Source organism: Chelmon rostratus, chromosome 23 (genome assembly GCF_017976325.1).
Source record: "Chelmon rostratus isolate fCheRos1 chromosome 23, fCheRos1.pri, whole genome shotgun sequence".
NCBI lineage: Eukaryota > Metazoa > Chordata > Actinopteri > Chaetodontiformes > Chaetodontidae > Chelmon > Chelmon rostratus.
Window position 1 is genome coordinate 17,419,801 of NC_055680.1, and position 16,345 is coordinate 17,436,145.

Consider the following 16,345-nt stretch of genomic DNA (forward strand, 5'->3'; position numbering starts at 1 on the left):
AGAGTTTCAGTTACTTACTGAACCGCTGGACTGGAGGACTTGTTGGTGGAATCAGTGTTTCCAGTAGGGAGAACCAGCACCTCTCAGGTTCAGCCTTTAATATGCCGGGAGTCTTCTGCATGCTCACCCTGGTTCGCCGCTCTCTCGGAGGAGGACTCCCGTATCAGACTCCTCCTTCTCCTTCCGGGCCGACACAAACACAGGAGTATGTCCTTTAGACAAACTGATTTACTCGTCAACTGCACAGCTTACTTCTCCAGTTTTCTCCATTCTGTCTGTCTCCTCCTTCTATCTGTATTCTCTCGTGTGTGTCGACAGGAAATTGTAGGAACCAGTTCACTTGTGCATCAGCCTGGATGCTGCTTGAGGGTCGCCCCCCCCCGAAGACCTTGAGCCACTATCCAACTGAACAAACAATTTATCTGCAAGGTTTAATACTCAATAAAAACACATTTCTTTTTAAAAATCAGTATCATATCCTAGTATTTAAATACATCACTTCACGATCAGCTGTTACTCACCCTAATTTACCCGGCAACAGTCGAATAAGGGGAGTGCTGGCACTTATTTTTTTCCACTTGAGTCACTGCTGGTCTTGCTCAGTGATGATGATCAGTTTTAAACTACCAGTTTAGGGCGGAAATGCTTCGTTCATGTGGAGAATTTATGTCTGAAAATGTTTGCACAGACAGCAGGAAGTCAAATAAATTCAGTGTCTTACAGTCAGACATCACACTGTAACCACGCTGTCATCAACCACAGGACGTTGTCATCAACCACAGGACGTTTATTCACACGAGGTTGATGAGGAGGAGCTGTGGCACCTCCTTCTTCCCCTGAAGCGCAGCAGCTGCGGATCTCCTGCAGGAGGAGCGGCGAGAAGGAGACATGCCGAACATCTGGAAAATGTCTGGAGCTGCCGTCTGTCCTGGAGGTCCACGGCTGAACGAAGACCAACAGTCCGTCAGGTGTGTGATCGACCGATTGTTCATCAGTACATGAATCCTGATGTAAAGATCGTGAAGTTGAGGATCGACAGAGAAGTGATCGTCCGCCAAAAAACGGATCTTCCGCTTGTTTTCTTTATATTTAAACGGGTACAAATGATTGGATTGGTTACAGTCTAGCAGCAGAAGAGGTCATTTCTGTATTTTATATAAAGCGAATAAAGACCGAAACAAGGACATTAAACACAGAAACATCAAGTTTAGTTTAAACTTTTATTCGAGTGAAACTGAAAGTGCAAACACTTCCGGTCAGATTGTGCTGATTCTGTTACAATTAACGTTAAAGTTTCACAAAAACAGAGCTCTGCTGTTATCACGGACAGTAAGTTCTGTATAATCACACGTTTGCAAAAAAAAAAAACACCTTTATTATTTAGACGTCAGTTACTTTCGGGATCAGTCCGAGGCCACAGTCATCACACCCAAAGTTTTCCAGCTTCTGGCGCCACCTTGTGACTGAAATACATTGCTGCAGCTTAGAGAGTGTTCGCTGCCTGTCGCTGCTAAACGTCTTCAGGAGAGAAAACCTTCACTTTGTTTCTGTCATCAGCATCGAGGCTTGGTGTCCGGCCACGAACCTTCACAGGAAGAAGAGGATCTGCAGCATCCTGCTGCTCATCAGCGCCTCCTGCTGTGTCTCTGGTTTGTCTACACTCGTTTGTTTGTTAGACGTAAGAGCAAACTGAAGCAGCTGATCTTACTGAGACCACCACTGAAGGGTCCACAGAAGCAGCTCCAGGTGCAGTTTAGAGGCTCAGGTGTTCAAGCTGTCAGCTGGTCTGCTCCTCACTTCTCCTCTCTGTCTCCTCAGGAGCAACACTTGTAGTGGATGTGGCACAGAGCTCCTATCAGGCCGAGGAGAACCAGAACATCACACTGGAATGGAGGTTCACCCCCAAACCTGGCAGTTCCCTCGACTCCCTCTCCGTCTTATGTGTAATGTTAACTGAGCGTAAAGCCTCAGGTCTGTTTCACCTGCATGAAGGCGTCGAGGCCCCAGAGTCTCGGGATGAAGGATTTGCAGGACGAGTCCAGTGTGACAGAGACGTCCTCAGAGAAGGACGAATCAGACTTCATGTGTCCACACTCAGGACTGATGACTCCGGCATGTACCTGTGCAGAGTCAGCACAGATTATGGGATGAACACTGGCACGTGTCGTCTCAACGTCACAGGTGAGTTGATTCGGGTGAACTCAGCAGGTAAAAAACAGCGTCAGATTCTTCATGTCCGAGTAATAATTTAAACCTTTAATTCAGTCCCTCAGTAGAAGCGTCAGAGTCCTGAATGTCTGCACTCGGTTTGCAGTCAGACGTCTCATGTTTAATCTGCACATCGTAGCTCCAGTGAAGCACATAGTGATGCTGACCTGTTACCATGGCTACCACTGATGCATTAGAGGGTTGTATTCAGCCTTTCTTCTCTCCGGTTTTCTTCTAAAATGTTTCCACTTCAGTCTCTCACATTTTATTTCTTGTCCTGTCCAGCAGCTGCTGTTGAGCCTGAACCTCAGAGACAAAGAATGAGACATGAACCAGGGAGTCAGAGTCAACCCCTCCTCTGTGGTGGACTGACGCTGGCAGCAGTAACTCTGCTGGCCATCAGTGTCAAAAGCTGCTCTCGACGTTTTCAGACAAACAACCCATCAGGACTAACGGGAGTCTGGACGACCTCTCGGAATAACTGGACCTGAAGGCTGAGCGACGAGGCCAGAGTGTTATGGAGGTTTATTGGGTCTAAAGTTTTCATTGTCCTGATGGTCAGTCTCTTTTCACCTGGTTCCTTATGCTGCATGCCAAACCTGCTCCAGAGGAGGTTCTGTTCAGAGGTTTGCATTTCAGATTCTCAGCTCAGTCAGTGACACAAACTGCAGCTTCACTGCTATTTCAAATATATCAGAGGGGGAAAGCTCAGGAAAAACCACGTTCTCATCACATCCCACTGAATCTGACTGAAAAGACGAGGAGGAGTCCCTCAGGTGTAAATGCAAAGACACGCTGCTTCTGCACTCACCTAAATGTTTTACTGTCGTTTCAGTATCGTCCAGTTTCTGACATTCCTGGAGGAAGCTGTAGACCAATCATACGTTACGACTGTCACATTACGCTTCCATCCTCTTTGAGTCCTCAAAAACAGCCATACCTCCAGCAGGAGGCTGCAAAGAAAAGAAAACAACGCACTTTCAAACATTAGGTCGCAGTGAGAGTTTGGTCCACCAAGCCCTGCGAGGCCCAAAACTACAACATCAGTTTTAGCTAAAAATAAATAATAAAATCTGCATTTTTTGTTTTAAAGACCATTTAACATAGTCAGCGGGTCCTATTGTTTGACCCTGCAATGCTATTTGATGGTAAATGTGTTTAAAGGTCCAGCCATCAGCCCATTATCTCACACAACCTGCAAACTTTGTGGCTATGTTGGTGTCACAGGACTGGACTGGCCAATCAGATCTGAGGGGAAGCCTGTGCCTCCAGTGTCATGTTGTTGCTGCTCTGACATACAGCACGTCAGCTGTCCGATGGAGCATTAAGCCTTTTCCAGTTGTGCTCACTGATTGTTATACTGTTTATAATGTGTTTAAACACTGTAAATTTCTCCACCCACTGCTAAAAATAATACAACACAGACGGAAACGCCACAGAAACTGTTTCACTGTGTTTAACGGACAGAAAAAGTTCTCTGAAGGCTGTGATGTGGAAGTACGCAGGACCAAAAGGCCACTTAGTGAGCCTGTTCAGAGGTGGTGGCCTTTAAAGACCCCCCCTCACGCTGCCACTGAATTAAAACAGCTGCAGTTGTTTCCAGCTGCAGTTTTTGTACGATGGTTTTAAGATGGGCTGCAGAAAGATACACACAACTGAGTAACTGAGTACAGAAACAATTTAAAAAACTGTAGTAAAGATTGTTTATTATACTGCAACAGGGACTGGTGCCTCGGAAAAATACAATATTTATCTTTACATCGTTTTATGTGGTTAGAAGAAACAGGTTTTCCCAATGAAATACTTTTCAAAATCAAAACTTTCTCCACCTGGAACATGAAATAATCTTTACATCTTTATCTTTAAATGTAAACAATTTAGTGCGAATAATGTCTGTATGCAGAAAGGACACTAGGTGGCGCCATTCACTCAGAGACATGAGGGTGTTGAGACATTCAGCTGAAATAAATGCACATGAACCCTAAATGACAACATTGATCAATTTAAAACAAAATTGAAGGATTTAACATTTGGAAAATCTAAATACCAAATAAGTTACCACAGCAGAAGCCGCCCGTCATACTGCTGAGAGGGAAAAACACCACCCAATCCAAAAATGAGCAAAGAGACGTAGCAGCCCATAATGATGCAGAAGCTTAGCATGATTTAAATGAGTGATTTATAAAAATCCACACCACGCTCAGTTGTCAAGAACGGGGAAATTAACCGTCGAGGCCAAAACTCTTCTGTTACTCGTTTCAGTCAGACCACATATAACAAATAATCGCTTGTTCCAGATCCTCAAGTGATGATGTGATTTTATGGCAATAATTCTTACAGTTCTTTGCAGCAATATATTTTTTATATTTTTTATATATATTTTTTACATGCTTTTTTCTGACATAAGCCGTTTGTATAATTGTACATTTATATTGTCTGCTTTTATTTTGTATTTTGTATTTCTCTATTTCTATTGCTATAAATGATTCCTGATTCCTGATTCCTATTTTTTTCCAACTGCCATTAGCTGCTGCTGTAACAACTGAATTTATCTTATCTTGTCTTATCTTATTTGTGATAATTAAATAAAAATTGTCTGGAAGAGTTTGCAGTGACTCTCCAGGCTGCACAGTAAAGTCTGTATATTCATACGGTATATTTCAGTAGTGGTGTTTGCAGTAATTGTAGCACCAGCTGTAAGTGGTAGCTGTGACTTTAACCAGCAGGTGGCGATGTTGCACTGAAAGTACACATTTCTGTTTCTACTGGACTCCAGTTGCATTCGGCTGCATTTTACTAAAACCAGCAGGCAGCCTAACCAGGACAAAGAGCTTCCATCTGAAGGAGGTTTTTCCTCTCTGCTGGTGAACCAAAGTGTGTGTGTGTGTGTGTGTGTGTGTGTGTGTGTGTGTGTGTGTGTTCCAGGTCGTCCTGAAGGTGCTGGACGTGGCTCAGGTGTTGAGATGTTGTCTAAAATATCTCGTGCCGTCGCTCAGCTTTTTCCAGAGCATTTGTCAGTGAGAGTAAAGCTTCAGTGTTGTTCTCTCAGATTTACAAGCAGACTCAGGCTGTGTGCGGAGCCATGTGGACCGGCAGGGTTTAAAATGTGTCCACATCAGTTGTATCTGACAGTCATGCATTGCAACAATCCAAAAGAAGTCTACCAGGCCAAGTGTGCTCACGACCCCAAACAAGCAATCACACATCAGAACCTTTTCAAATAAAACATGAGAAATGAAAAAATGAAACGGTCCATCAAACATGTGGGTGGTGTGTCGATACAAGCTGCTTTCTCTGGGATCTAATCAGTCGCTGATATCACTTCTACTTAACAGCAGATCAGATTGTTTTCATTTTCTCTCTCAGCCTCAAATCATGTGTGACCGTCCTGAAATGACCTTCCGTGTTTTTACGTTCCACCGGTCTTCTTTGCATGTGAGTGCTTGCCAGCAAGAGTACTTCAGCACACACACACACACCTTAAGAGACCCGAACCAACAGTGAATATTTCTACTAACAAGTACTGTGTGTGTGTATCACAGGTTAATATATTCGTTCCTCTGTGTCATTGAGCTCCATTGCTGCCCGAAAACAATTAGAGACACATCAGTGAGCCTCGCTGTTGCTCTGGTTGACACGTTCCTTCATCACCATGAACACACACTCACACACACACACACACACTAATACTCACTGCAGCACCAAATGTGGATCAAACCGTCACTGAAAATAGTCCCAGACAAATCCATCATTTCCTCCTGTTTGACTAATGTTTGATTCAAACTTACTTGTAAACTTTGAAAAATCTATTAAACTGCATATATGTGAGCTTTTTAAAGATTTTGTCTTCTTTTTGCTTGATTTTTTACTAAAAATATGAAGGCAATTTGCTGTTAAACATAAATCCTTTATTTAGGAGGTTCTGAGAAGAAAAATGACGAGTATGAGGAAGTACTTGGTTGAAAACACGCATTTATTAAATCTTTGTAAAATCCGCCACCAAACAAATGTGTACATATTCTCAGGTTGAATATTTCTGCAGTTTACAGTTTTTAAAAGGTAAATATGAACTGGTGATCTCACATCATGTATTTCTTAGCAGCCTTGTATGGCCGCATTTTGGTTTTGTAAGTTAGAACAAAAATTAATGTGACCCAAAACTGCTAAAAATATAAAGAAACAGTCTGTTAGGAAGTAGTACTCGTAGTTTTCAAATGTGTAATCAAAAGCAAAAATCATCAGAATCATTACATTCAAAAGGAAAAGTAAAGCCAAACAAAAAATAAACCTTTAGAAGTTTCATATAGATAAAAAGTTAAAGGTGTAACTTGTCCCGGTTTGTTTGTAACCCCTGCTGCCGTGAAACTGTCAGAAAACAGTAAAAATATTCATCGCAATATTCCCAGAAGCCCAAAGTGACGTCCGGCCACCAACTGAACTTACAAACACAGAAATTCTATTGGACAACAGAATATTTGACATATTTGATTGATTTATGATATAAACGATCCATTGATTGATTTATGATATAAACGATCCATTCATTGAGGTGAGACCAATCGGTCGTTCACCTGGAACACCACAGCGTGAAGTCGTGTAAGTCATATAATGAACATCCTGTTTATTTTAGCCTTAATCAGACACACAAGGCGAACAGGAAGCGCGAGGACATCTTCAGGGTTTGACGTCGACTGTGCAGCTGCACTTTATGTCCCTGAAGGCGCTGCAGTCGAAGTCGGCCACCACGGTCTTCAGTCCGGCCCTGTAGGGGATGGTGCTGATCTGAAGCTTCAGTGTGGTATTTGGCTGCAACTCCTTAACATTGCTGATGACACACACAGACACATGAGAACATTTTCAGAACTGCACTCCTGTCATCCATCAGTTTGGGGTGATTGTTTGATGCCTTTGAGAATGAACAGATCAGTCATGTATGGCAGATTTCAGCCTGGTGACCATATACGAACCTTTCTACGTAGTCTGATTTGAAGAGGCCACATCCGATGACGGTCAGAGAGCAGTTTCTCAGCGTCTCATTGAGTGGGTTTGTAAATTCCACCACCATAGTCATTGCACGGAGCCGACGGGCCTCACCCAAAACCTGAAACGCACACATACGTGGCGTGTCATTGATTTACTGCACAAGGCGCACACAGGTGCATACGCATACCTTTGCACAGCCACAGCCTGTTAACAGAAGTCACCTTCTCACCTCATGACTCTGCACTTTGTTTGCAGCAGCAGAGAACGAAAGGAACGACAGAACCTGTGTGACCTCTGTCGCAGTAAAGATGTCGTTTTTGATTATTATCAGTCGATCAGCTATTATCATTGTCCGCTTATCAGCTCGAGTAATGAACTGGATTCACTTGCTTTCAGCGCATTTCTTCGCTGTAGTTTTGCGTATTAAACACCAGAGGATTCTACCGATATCGAGATGGGAGGGTCCTCCAGAGCGATGTCAGTCTCAGTCTCATAGATGTCATCCTCCTGCTGTTTGTCAAAGGCCACAGCTGAAACCTTGATACTGTCGCTGCCCACCATGTGTTGGCTGTAGGCTGAGAACGGGATCTTAATAGGCAGAATCGTTTCTGTGGGACACAAAGAGGCAGGGAAGTAAAACGTACTGCACATCACCAGGCACTCGGTGTGGCAAAGAAACAGGAAGAATTTTATTTTTGGTTACTTTTTGAGACTTGAGGTGGAACTTAACAAGTTTTTTTGGAACACAACATTGAGTCAAAGTATAAGAGAATAACCGCAGACCTTGTCCAGGCAGTAGCATCTTCTCTTGGACGATGCTCTGGATGTTGTGTGTCGGTATGCCGTTGTACTTCATGGCCTGGGCATTGACACGGATGGACATCATCCTGCTGGCACCATCTTTGCTTCTGAGCGTCAGCTTCAGATTAATGTCCTGACCGCTCAGCATCTTGGTCTCCTGGTGTACAAAATAGGTCAGTGTCGGATGGACTGTCGTGATATTTCGATCGGACGTTAATGAGTCCCAGATGATCTGTGTTAATCATTCTGGTGATCCCCTGAATTTTCATGTCATTTCATCATTGGATCATTTGTGTTCAGTGCTAATTCTCAAATGTTAGCATGCTAACACCCTTAACTAAAGTGGTGAACACAGTGAACGAACCTGTTGAACATCAGTATCATTATGAACATGTGAGCATGCTAATATTAGCATTCAGTGCTGCAGACACATTTTGGTCCAGACCAAAAAAACCTTGGAGTGTGATGTCAGGCCCTACTTCTTGCTGACGTGAAATGGCTGTATCTTAAGGAATACCTTCAAGTTACTGAAGGTCATCATACGCAGAATTAGCGTGTTCCCACCTTGCATTAAAAAGTTGCTCATTACCCCAAAGCTTCTTGGTTTTTACCTCTTCCATTTTCATTTCCACCCTCGGCGGCTCCTCTTTGCTATCGGCCTCTTTATCGTCCTCTGAGCTCGCTCTGTTGAGCGCACGCCTGAAGACCGCCCTCTCCCTCGCACTGCCTGTTGGGAAAATACCCATCATTCACTTGAACCAGCGCGAATCACAGGATGTTAAACAAAACAAAAAGACAGCAAAAAATACATTTTAAAACACTCTTAAAGGCACAATGAACACCATGAAAAATACTAATACAACATAGAGTTTAATCTAACCGAACCGCTTTGAGATGAATTAATTTGTGCCGCTCTGGAAACCTGTCGTGTGCTGGGTAGCTGCCATGCTTATCAAGGTATTCTGTGCACCTGAAGGGTGAAACTGTCTTTGTCTGAGAAACTATCTTACTGAACTATTTATGTGTTGTCCTCGTTTGGGTGATCCATCGTAGCTGCGGTGAATCTAAGAAGACGTTAGCTGCCGTTCTTCAAGAGGGCGCTAGCAACAAGCGAGACTATTTGACATCCAAAAGATGGATATTGAGTGAAGTGTTCCGTTAAGGACTCGGTCTTTACCTTCTCTGTGTTTGTAGCTGTTTGTGATATCGTTTCTCATGTTGTAGCCAACAGTCTTGGTCGAGATGTTCTGACCTACTGTTGTGGTGTCAGAGTGCATTTTCTTCTTTGGGCCGTAAGCGCTGGTCTGAGAACAAGAACAAAATCAGAAAAGAAATGTGGCATTGAGGACAGTAAATAAAAGTGTTCGTTAGTGTTTGCATACGCAATAATTATTCGTTCTTACCCCGGCTACAGGAATAACTGTTGGACTCCAGAATATTGTCGCTAAGTGGGAGCTTGTGGAAATGTAATCTGTGTTTGCACTGAAGATGCTGAATGAGTTTTGATTGGTAACAGAGTCGCTCTCCATTTTACTGTGTCCCATAATACACGACTACAGGAAGACGGATGTAGAAGGAAGCGTGCCTTCAGTTGGGACTTTGGCTCTTTGAAAGTCTCCACTTCACTTATGTTGATACAAAGGTCAGTGGAAGGAAACCGTGAAAGAGGGTTTATTTCAAGTCCTGTAGATTGTGTGATACATCTGAACGAGATGGTAGCTGGGAAAGACCGGTGTGTTATGCAGCTAGTTATACAATCCTCATCACTGTAGCACCGCGTACATATTAACTGACCTTCCACTTGACGATGTCAGCGTTGACCTCAGCAAAGACAAATGCCACGTCGTACTTCAGGTTAGCCTCGCCCTGGAGGATGGCGTTGACTGGGGCTGGACCACAGCAGAACACCCCTGGGCCAAGAAAAACCGAGTTTAACATTTTTAGAAACACTAAACCAACCCGATCGATCCGGTCGATCCAATCCAGTGAAACACTCTTTGTGATTGAGAAGGTGTTAGCCTGATTGTGTGTGGTCGGTCCTGTACTCATTCATTTGTGAGTCAGTCACAGCGTTCACCTTCGCTCTTTTCCTGTGGGGTGGGATCCAAGACTTGCCAGCCGTCATAGCGGTCCCCTTTCTCGAGATCTGGTCGTTTCATCCATCCCTCCACCCACACATGGAAGTTCCTGCATGACACAGAAAAGTTTCCCATTCTCCCAGTCCTCTGCGTTCTCAAAGGTGGGAGAACCTGTTTGGTTGCAAGGACCATCTGATTGCATCGGTGCTACTAGGTGGTTTTTATGAATAATTTCCAAGGCGTTTTCTCAGGTAGTGTAGCCAAGGAGTTGCAGAAACGAGGAATGCAAAAGTAAGCTGTGTGTACTGTTTGGCTGTTATTGCTAAACTTAGCTGGAAACATACCAGTGTAGAACTGCTGGGAGTGGTCCTCTACGAGAGAATGAATGGTTAAACTTCGTGTTAGGAACCATTATTTACATCATTTGTTCAATCTGGTTTTTGTTAGTTTGCTTTTGTTTTTGGGTTTCTTCTTCGCCTCAAGTTCATTCAAAAATGAATTTTGGTGGATGGTTAGGAGACAGTTGACAGTGTTTCCAGTTCCAGACAAATGACAGCTCAGCAAGCGGTGACTCACACAAACTGATATCGAAAGTGATCATGTTGGTGCTGTTTGATTGAGGAACAAAACACAGTAACAAATCTGCCTGAATGCTGGTCTTACCAGACACTGTCTGGGCTCTCCGTGGCTCGCAGTCCGTAGTCGTCGTAATACTCATCAATAGTGAGGCTGTTGTTTGTGTCATGAGCTGACTGGAAGTTTGACACAACGCGACATGGGATACCCAGAAACCGCATCACTGGAACCATGAACACATACAAGGTGACGATGAAGTCAAATAGGATTTGATACCAACAGAATGATGCACATGGACGACACAATACAGTACCTGAACACATCACGCCAGCAAACACCCAGCACTGTCCGTACTTGACTGGGTGGCAGTTTTTTTGATACCAGTGCTGCAGGATGCTAACGCTGCCGGCCCAGTGGGTGGGCTTCACTCCATCACCATAGTCATCATGCCAGCGTCCCACTAACACACCTCGATCACCGTTAGAGTTGATCTGGACATTAGATAAGCTCTAATTGTAACTCTGTCATTTGAACTACCATCAGTGCCGATATATTGGTTCAATGTGAATGATTCTTTGTGGTGGATATTAGTTTAGTTTAGTCAAATTTTTCACTTTCTGTAAGTAAAAATATCAAATGCCACAACTGAAAAGTACTCCGTTAGCAGGAAGTGGGCAAATAAGCACTGCATTGAAAACACACATTTTTTTCTGTGTCAAAAGAGCTCTGGTCCTACCATGGCGCTGACCACGCGGCTAACATAGATGGGGTTACAGCGGGCGGAGACGTCCTGAGCCGGGTCTCTCATGTGTTTTGGGTTGACGTCCAACAATTTCAGACAAATGTCCACCATTTCCTCCTCGAACTGGGTAGGGAGACACAAGTTAGAACTACCAATTAACCAACATGCCAACCTCCCCCTGGCTGCCCCTGCAGCGAGCCTGTAAGGGTCACAATGCAGATGATTTTTACTGATGCGTAAACTTGCAACATCAGTATTTCATTTATTTAGAGGATTAATAGGTCTGATAAGTGTTTTCTGCCACTGATGCTGATGATAAGGTCGTTTGTTCAGGCACAAAACTACTTGATTAGGAAATGATCACGCTCATGGTCTAAATAAGACAAAGTTGACTGTTGGTAGGTAAACAGAAGACGAACAGAAGTCTCAGGTGTCCGATTGTTCCTCACGGACAAGAGTCATCATTTACGCATCAGCTGAAGATCATCATCAGGTAAATATTTTTTTTAATTTCTGAGAACAAGCTCAACCAGTGCTCTGAAGCGATGCAGCACACACAGCTCAGCCATAACGTGAAGTCCGAAGCAGCCTATCAGCACTCTGACGCTCACCTGCCCAAACACCCAGTCCATTGGGCGGGGGTAGCTTGACGTTCCCCAGTAGATGACTCCCTCCTCGTTCATCACATATTCTTGTCTTTCCGTCTCATCAGGAAGATACACCCAGTCCTCTACAAACACACACACATGAGTTTTCAAGATAAAACTTTGGACCCAGTCCAACTTGGGTCTGGTCTCAGTGACTCATCATGGCTGCAGTAACACTACCTGAACACCAGGGGTTAAAGAGCACCACCAGAGTTCCCAGAGTGGCGCTTTCACTCATGGTCCTTGCAGACAGCGAGTACTTCCCCACAGGAGCGTCAGCTGGCGGGGTCACGGACAGGGTCACGGCGCCCTGCCGCAGGTTGGCGCTCCGGTCAGTACTGTACTTCCATATCGCCTTGGTGTCACTGGTGTACATGGGGGATGGGTTACCAAACTCAGATCGGGTCCCATGCTTTTCTGACGGAGCAGAACCTGGTAAGGGAGGTGGGGGGGGGGTTAGAATGGAGGTGGGAAAATGTTGTTCTTTACAGTCTTACCCTTTAAACATGTTGCTGCATCAGAACAAGCAGATATTTCCAAAAATCAATGAAGCTGATGAGCTCAAACACTCAATATGTTTTCAGTTCAGTATACGTCAGTAAGGATTCGCAAGTTATCACATTCTGGTTCTCTGATGTTTAACACAGCGTCCCACCTTGTTTTGAGACAAAGTTCAGAGTAAAACAACAAATATATGTACCCGTCTCCACGGTGAGGACCAGCGGCTCATTGGCCTGGAAAGGTTGCATCATTTCCAGGGTCAGGAGAAAGGACTGGCCCCGCCTCACAATCAGCTGCTTTGCTGTGATTTCGATGGTGCGATGGGCGGTGTTGTTAGCCTCGCAGTGGAAATCCACGTTCTTAATCACTGCAAGAGAGACACGAAGGTCGTAGTCGCACCGTTTGCAGCCCTGATTTCTCTTTAGCGCCATAAAGAGGCGAAACCTGATGCAAAAAAAAGTCTGCAGAACACTTCACACAGGAAGTAGAGCTGCAACAAATGAATCCGTCAATCTATCAAAAGAAAACTAATAACAGCTATTTTGATCATTGATTGTCTTTTTTTATGTGAAATTATTTACCAAACATTGTTCCAGCTTCTCAAATGTGAGAGTGTTTTTTTTTAATATGCACAAAGATATTAAGTTCACAGTGATATATGGCAAAGAAAAGCAGCTCATCTTCTTGTTTTGCTTTAAAAAATGATAAAACGATCAATAGATAAATAGTTTTTTACTGACAGTTCAGCTGGTTGAGTTCCTTGGAATCCATTTTCACGATGCTAATCACCGACTTCCCTAAATTCCTGTCTGTCTCCACACTGTAACTATCAGGAATAATCTCTGATAAGATGGATGAGTAATTTCATCTGATCCTTGCCCGATCATATTTGTAGAACTTTTAAGTGACAGTAACATCACTGTGAAGTGTTGTAGTGAGTTAAAGTTATGCAGCGGATTGAAAATCATAATTTCTTAATTTCTGGAGTATTTTCAGTGCAAACTGACTTTATGACTCCAAAGTTTGGGCATCGTTTAATTAAAGTGTGGACGCTGCAGCTGGTTCAGCAGGAGAGAAAATGAACTGTGAGACGGCTTTTATGAGGAAGACACATCAGAAAATTAAATAATGTAAAATTTAAAAGCAATATTAAGAATAATTCTTGGAATTATTTAAAGAAAGTTGTGATTTTATAGACAGAATAATGCCTTTTATCTCTTCACTTCGAGATCTTGAATTTAATCATTTAAATGTAAACTTTTTTTAATGTTTTTTAATGTAAATACATACGTTTTTAATTGCAATGTCATTATTCTGCTGGCACACTTAAGCTTCCATACTTTCACCTCCAAAACATGAGTAAGTAAGTAAATAACACTGTCGTATTTAAATTCAATTCAATTGTGATAAATACAAATAAACCTCACAAACGAATGATGTCAAATGCATTTCATCCTCTTTAGATAAAACCTCAGTGTCTAAATGATGACATCATGGACTCACATCTCATTTTTACTCCACACGGAGTTGATACTCACTCTTTGGCGTCCTGTCGGTGTTCGCCGTGAGTCGTTCTTTCTGCAGCAGGTTCGGTTCAGCGCTGTGACAGCTGGGCAGCCTCCTGCCCTTTAAAGACTCAGTGACAGGGCATCTTTACTTCCTTCATGTGATAAGATCCCTGGTAAGATCCCCTGGTAAGATAAGATAACGAAGGATCGTTTCAGACTGTAACAGCCGATGGCGTATCAGGCCAGAACAGACGGGCTGTTTGATTTGACAGGAGGACAAACTCGGGAGGAGCTCACCATTAAAGGAGATTTTTTAGAAAGTGATAGTTTCACAACAAGATCCAACACGTCCTCATGCCTGAATGACTGAATGTGTCGGTTGCCAATGACTCTCAAGTACCTGTAACAGGTGCACCTGGCCTTCGTCATCACACGGTTCATCGTGTGAAATGAACACAGTTTGTTAAGGTTTGAGATAAAACTGTTGCTGTTACGTACGATATGAAACTTCAGTGGGTTACTGAAGTTAAAACAAGTCAACACTGACTCTCAGTTCCACACGGGACACAATCGCCCAGCGGTGTTCTGGGTAAAAATCCAGTGTTTGACCCCATCCACCCCTCCTTCCTCCCGTTAGGATGCCGTGTAGAACATAACAAAACAGACTGTGATAACGTGTTGATCTTTTTAGACACACAATCAACTGAAAACAGCACAAAGTCAATATTTTTAACATGATTTTTGTTTTGTTCCTTTGCTCTCGTCCTAATAACTGCAGCCAACACAGCTAAACAGTAAATGTAAATATGTGTCATCATTACCTGCTTGCAGAGACAGCCTGTAAAGCCATTTTTGTGGTGAGGACGGCTGATTTTATCAATGACCTGTTTATGCTGCAGACGCCATCAGACTCATGGATCACTAACAAGCATGAACAGTATTCACCGATGTTACGGCCAAGTTGTCGTGAAGTCAGTCGTGGAGAGTTAAAGGATAATGAGGATAGTTGACCTCACATTCAACTGTCTGCCAAAGCCTACATGCAACCTGCAGTTACAGGACACAAATGCCTCACAGGATAAAATGATGAAGTTTCTGTCCAAAAGGCCAAAGGTCAGCTTCACTGTGACGTCTTAATGTTGTGCAGAAACTCTTGTCGGTCCATTTTTCAGCAGCATCACTCGGGAACAGGAGGCAGATTGTGACCATATTTCACGTTTGGTCAGATGCTGAGTTGATGACTCTGAGGTTGAAGCTGTGCTGATTGTAAAGATCCCCTGAGCTGCAGCTTCAACACGAGTGAAGCATCAACGTTTTACAGTTTGCAGCTTCTTTGCAGCAGCGTCCATATTTGAAGCATCGCAGTCGACCGCAAGCTGATGCCCCCCCCCCCCTGAAGGCGGTATGAAGAGGTGGCATCAGACGAGATCAGGAAGAAAGTCACGAAAACGTTAATGTGATGATTTGTTTGACGCGTTTAACGCTTCATGCATGAAAGTGGCAGCAAGTTTGTCAGAGAAACTGCTGCGATGTGCTTCATCGCTAAATGAAAGCGTAGAAAACATGGTGTGAAATGATGAAACTGGTCAAACTCAGTGTCGGTCACTGAGTGAACTGAGTGACTCTTTCCAGCACTTGTCTTAGTGAAAGTGTTTTTTATCAGAGAAACCTGCAGACTGGTGGGTATGTTTTGTCTAAAAATAATAATTTGTGTCTGATTTGGTTTCTGATTCTGAATATATTTCAGTACAATTCTTAAACAAGCCCTTATATGCTCTTAGGTGAGTGTGTAGTTTCCAACCACGTGGTCGCTGCTGCCACCTGGTGGTCTGACTACAGAACAACAATGTCTAAAAATGAGACTGTGGCACCTTTGACTCACACAGAGCTGCACATTTTAATACTAAAAATAGAGGAACACATTTCAGACACAGCTGTCCATGTGAGGACACAACTGATATCATGATCAGACAGGCGGAGCTTTAATTAATTAATTAATGCTTGGAGTCGTGTTTATGATGACATGTTTGATATTGAAAAATTCCGGGAAGCCAACAGCTGGAATTAGTTTTTTTTAATTATTTGTTAAAACATTACGTAGTTAAGCTGTGAAGACCAGATCAGGGCTGGAGCGATTCTTTGTTGACAGGAACTCATATGTACTCATACAGTGCTTTTCATATCAATGTGCAGGCTGTGATGAAAACGACATGAAAACAGATTTGCACTGCAGCGACATCTGTCAGACGACGGACTGAAACAAACAGAAACAGACGTCGTGACCTGCTGAGAGTCCTTGAA

At 43.4% G+C, this 16,345-nt stretch overlaps 2 protein-coding genes across 5 annotated transcripts; one reads left to right on the forward strand and one right to left on the reverse strand.

Moving 5' to 3' along the window:
* Window positions 1-829: 829 nt before the first annotated feature.
* Window positions 830-3,272, forward strand: LOC121626565 (programmed cell death 1 ligand 1-like). 3 transcript variants are annotated; one of them, XM_041965147.1, is made up of 4 exons: window positions 830-968; window positions 1,558-1,649; window positions 1,819-2,181; window positions 2,266-3,272. In XM_041965147.1, exons 1-4 carry the CDS (start codon window positions 889-891, stop codon window positions 2,274-2,276), a joined length of 546 nt encoding a protein of 181 aa, XP_041821081.1. In that variant the 5' UTR covers window positions 830-888; the 3' UTR covers window positions 2,277-3,272. The 3 variants fall into 3 exon arrangements, with proteins under 3 accessions (XP_041821081.1, XP_041821079.1, XP_041821080.1); XM_041965145.1 differs by having other exon boundaries at window positions 2,494-3,272; XM_041965146.1 differs by having other exon boundaries at window positions 2,497-3,272.
* Window positions 3,273-6,163: 2,891 nt separating this feature from the next.
* On the reverse strand, window positions 6,164-14,221 carry LOC121626488 (protein-glutamine gamma-glutamyltransferase 2-like). Of its 2 annotated transcripts, none has more exons than XM_041965032.1 (15): window positions 14,075-14,221; window positions 12,736-12,903; window positions 12,216-12,467; window positions 12,000-12,118; window positions 11,383-11,511; window positions 10,960-11,137; window positions 10,734-10,869; window positions 10,070-10,179; window positions 9,787-9,902; window positions 9,170-9,296; window positions 8,604-8,719; window positions 7,975-8,149; window positions 7,636-7,799; window positions 7,176-7,309; window positions 6,164-7,033 (listed from the first exon to the last, which is right to left on the reverse strand). In XM_041965032.1, coding segments are annotated over exons 1-15 (2,076 nt in total). In that variant the 5' UTR covers window positions 14,076-14,221; the 3' UTR covers window positions 6,164-6,882. The 2 variants fall into 2 exon arrangements, with proteins under 2 accessions (XP_041820966.1, XP_041820965.1); XM_041965031.1 differs by having other exon boundaries at window positions 14,040-14,146.
* Between the last annotated feature and the right edge of the window lie 2,124 nt (window positions 14,222-16,345).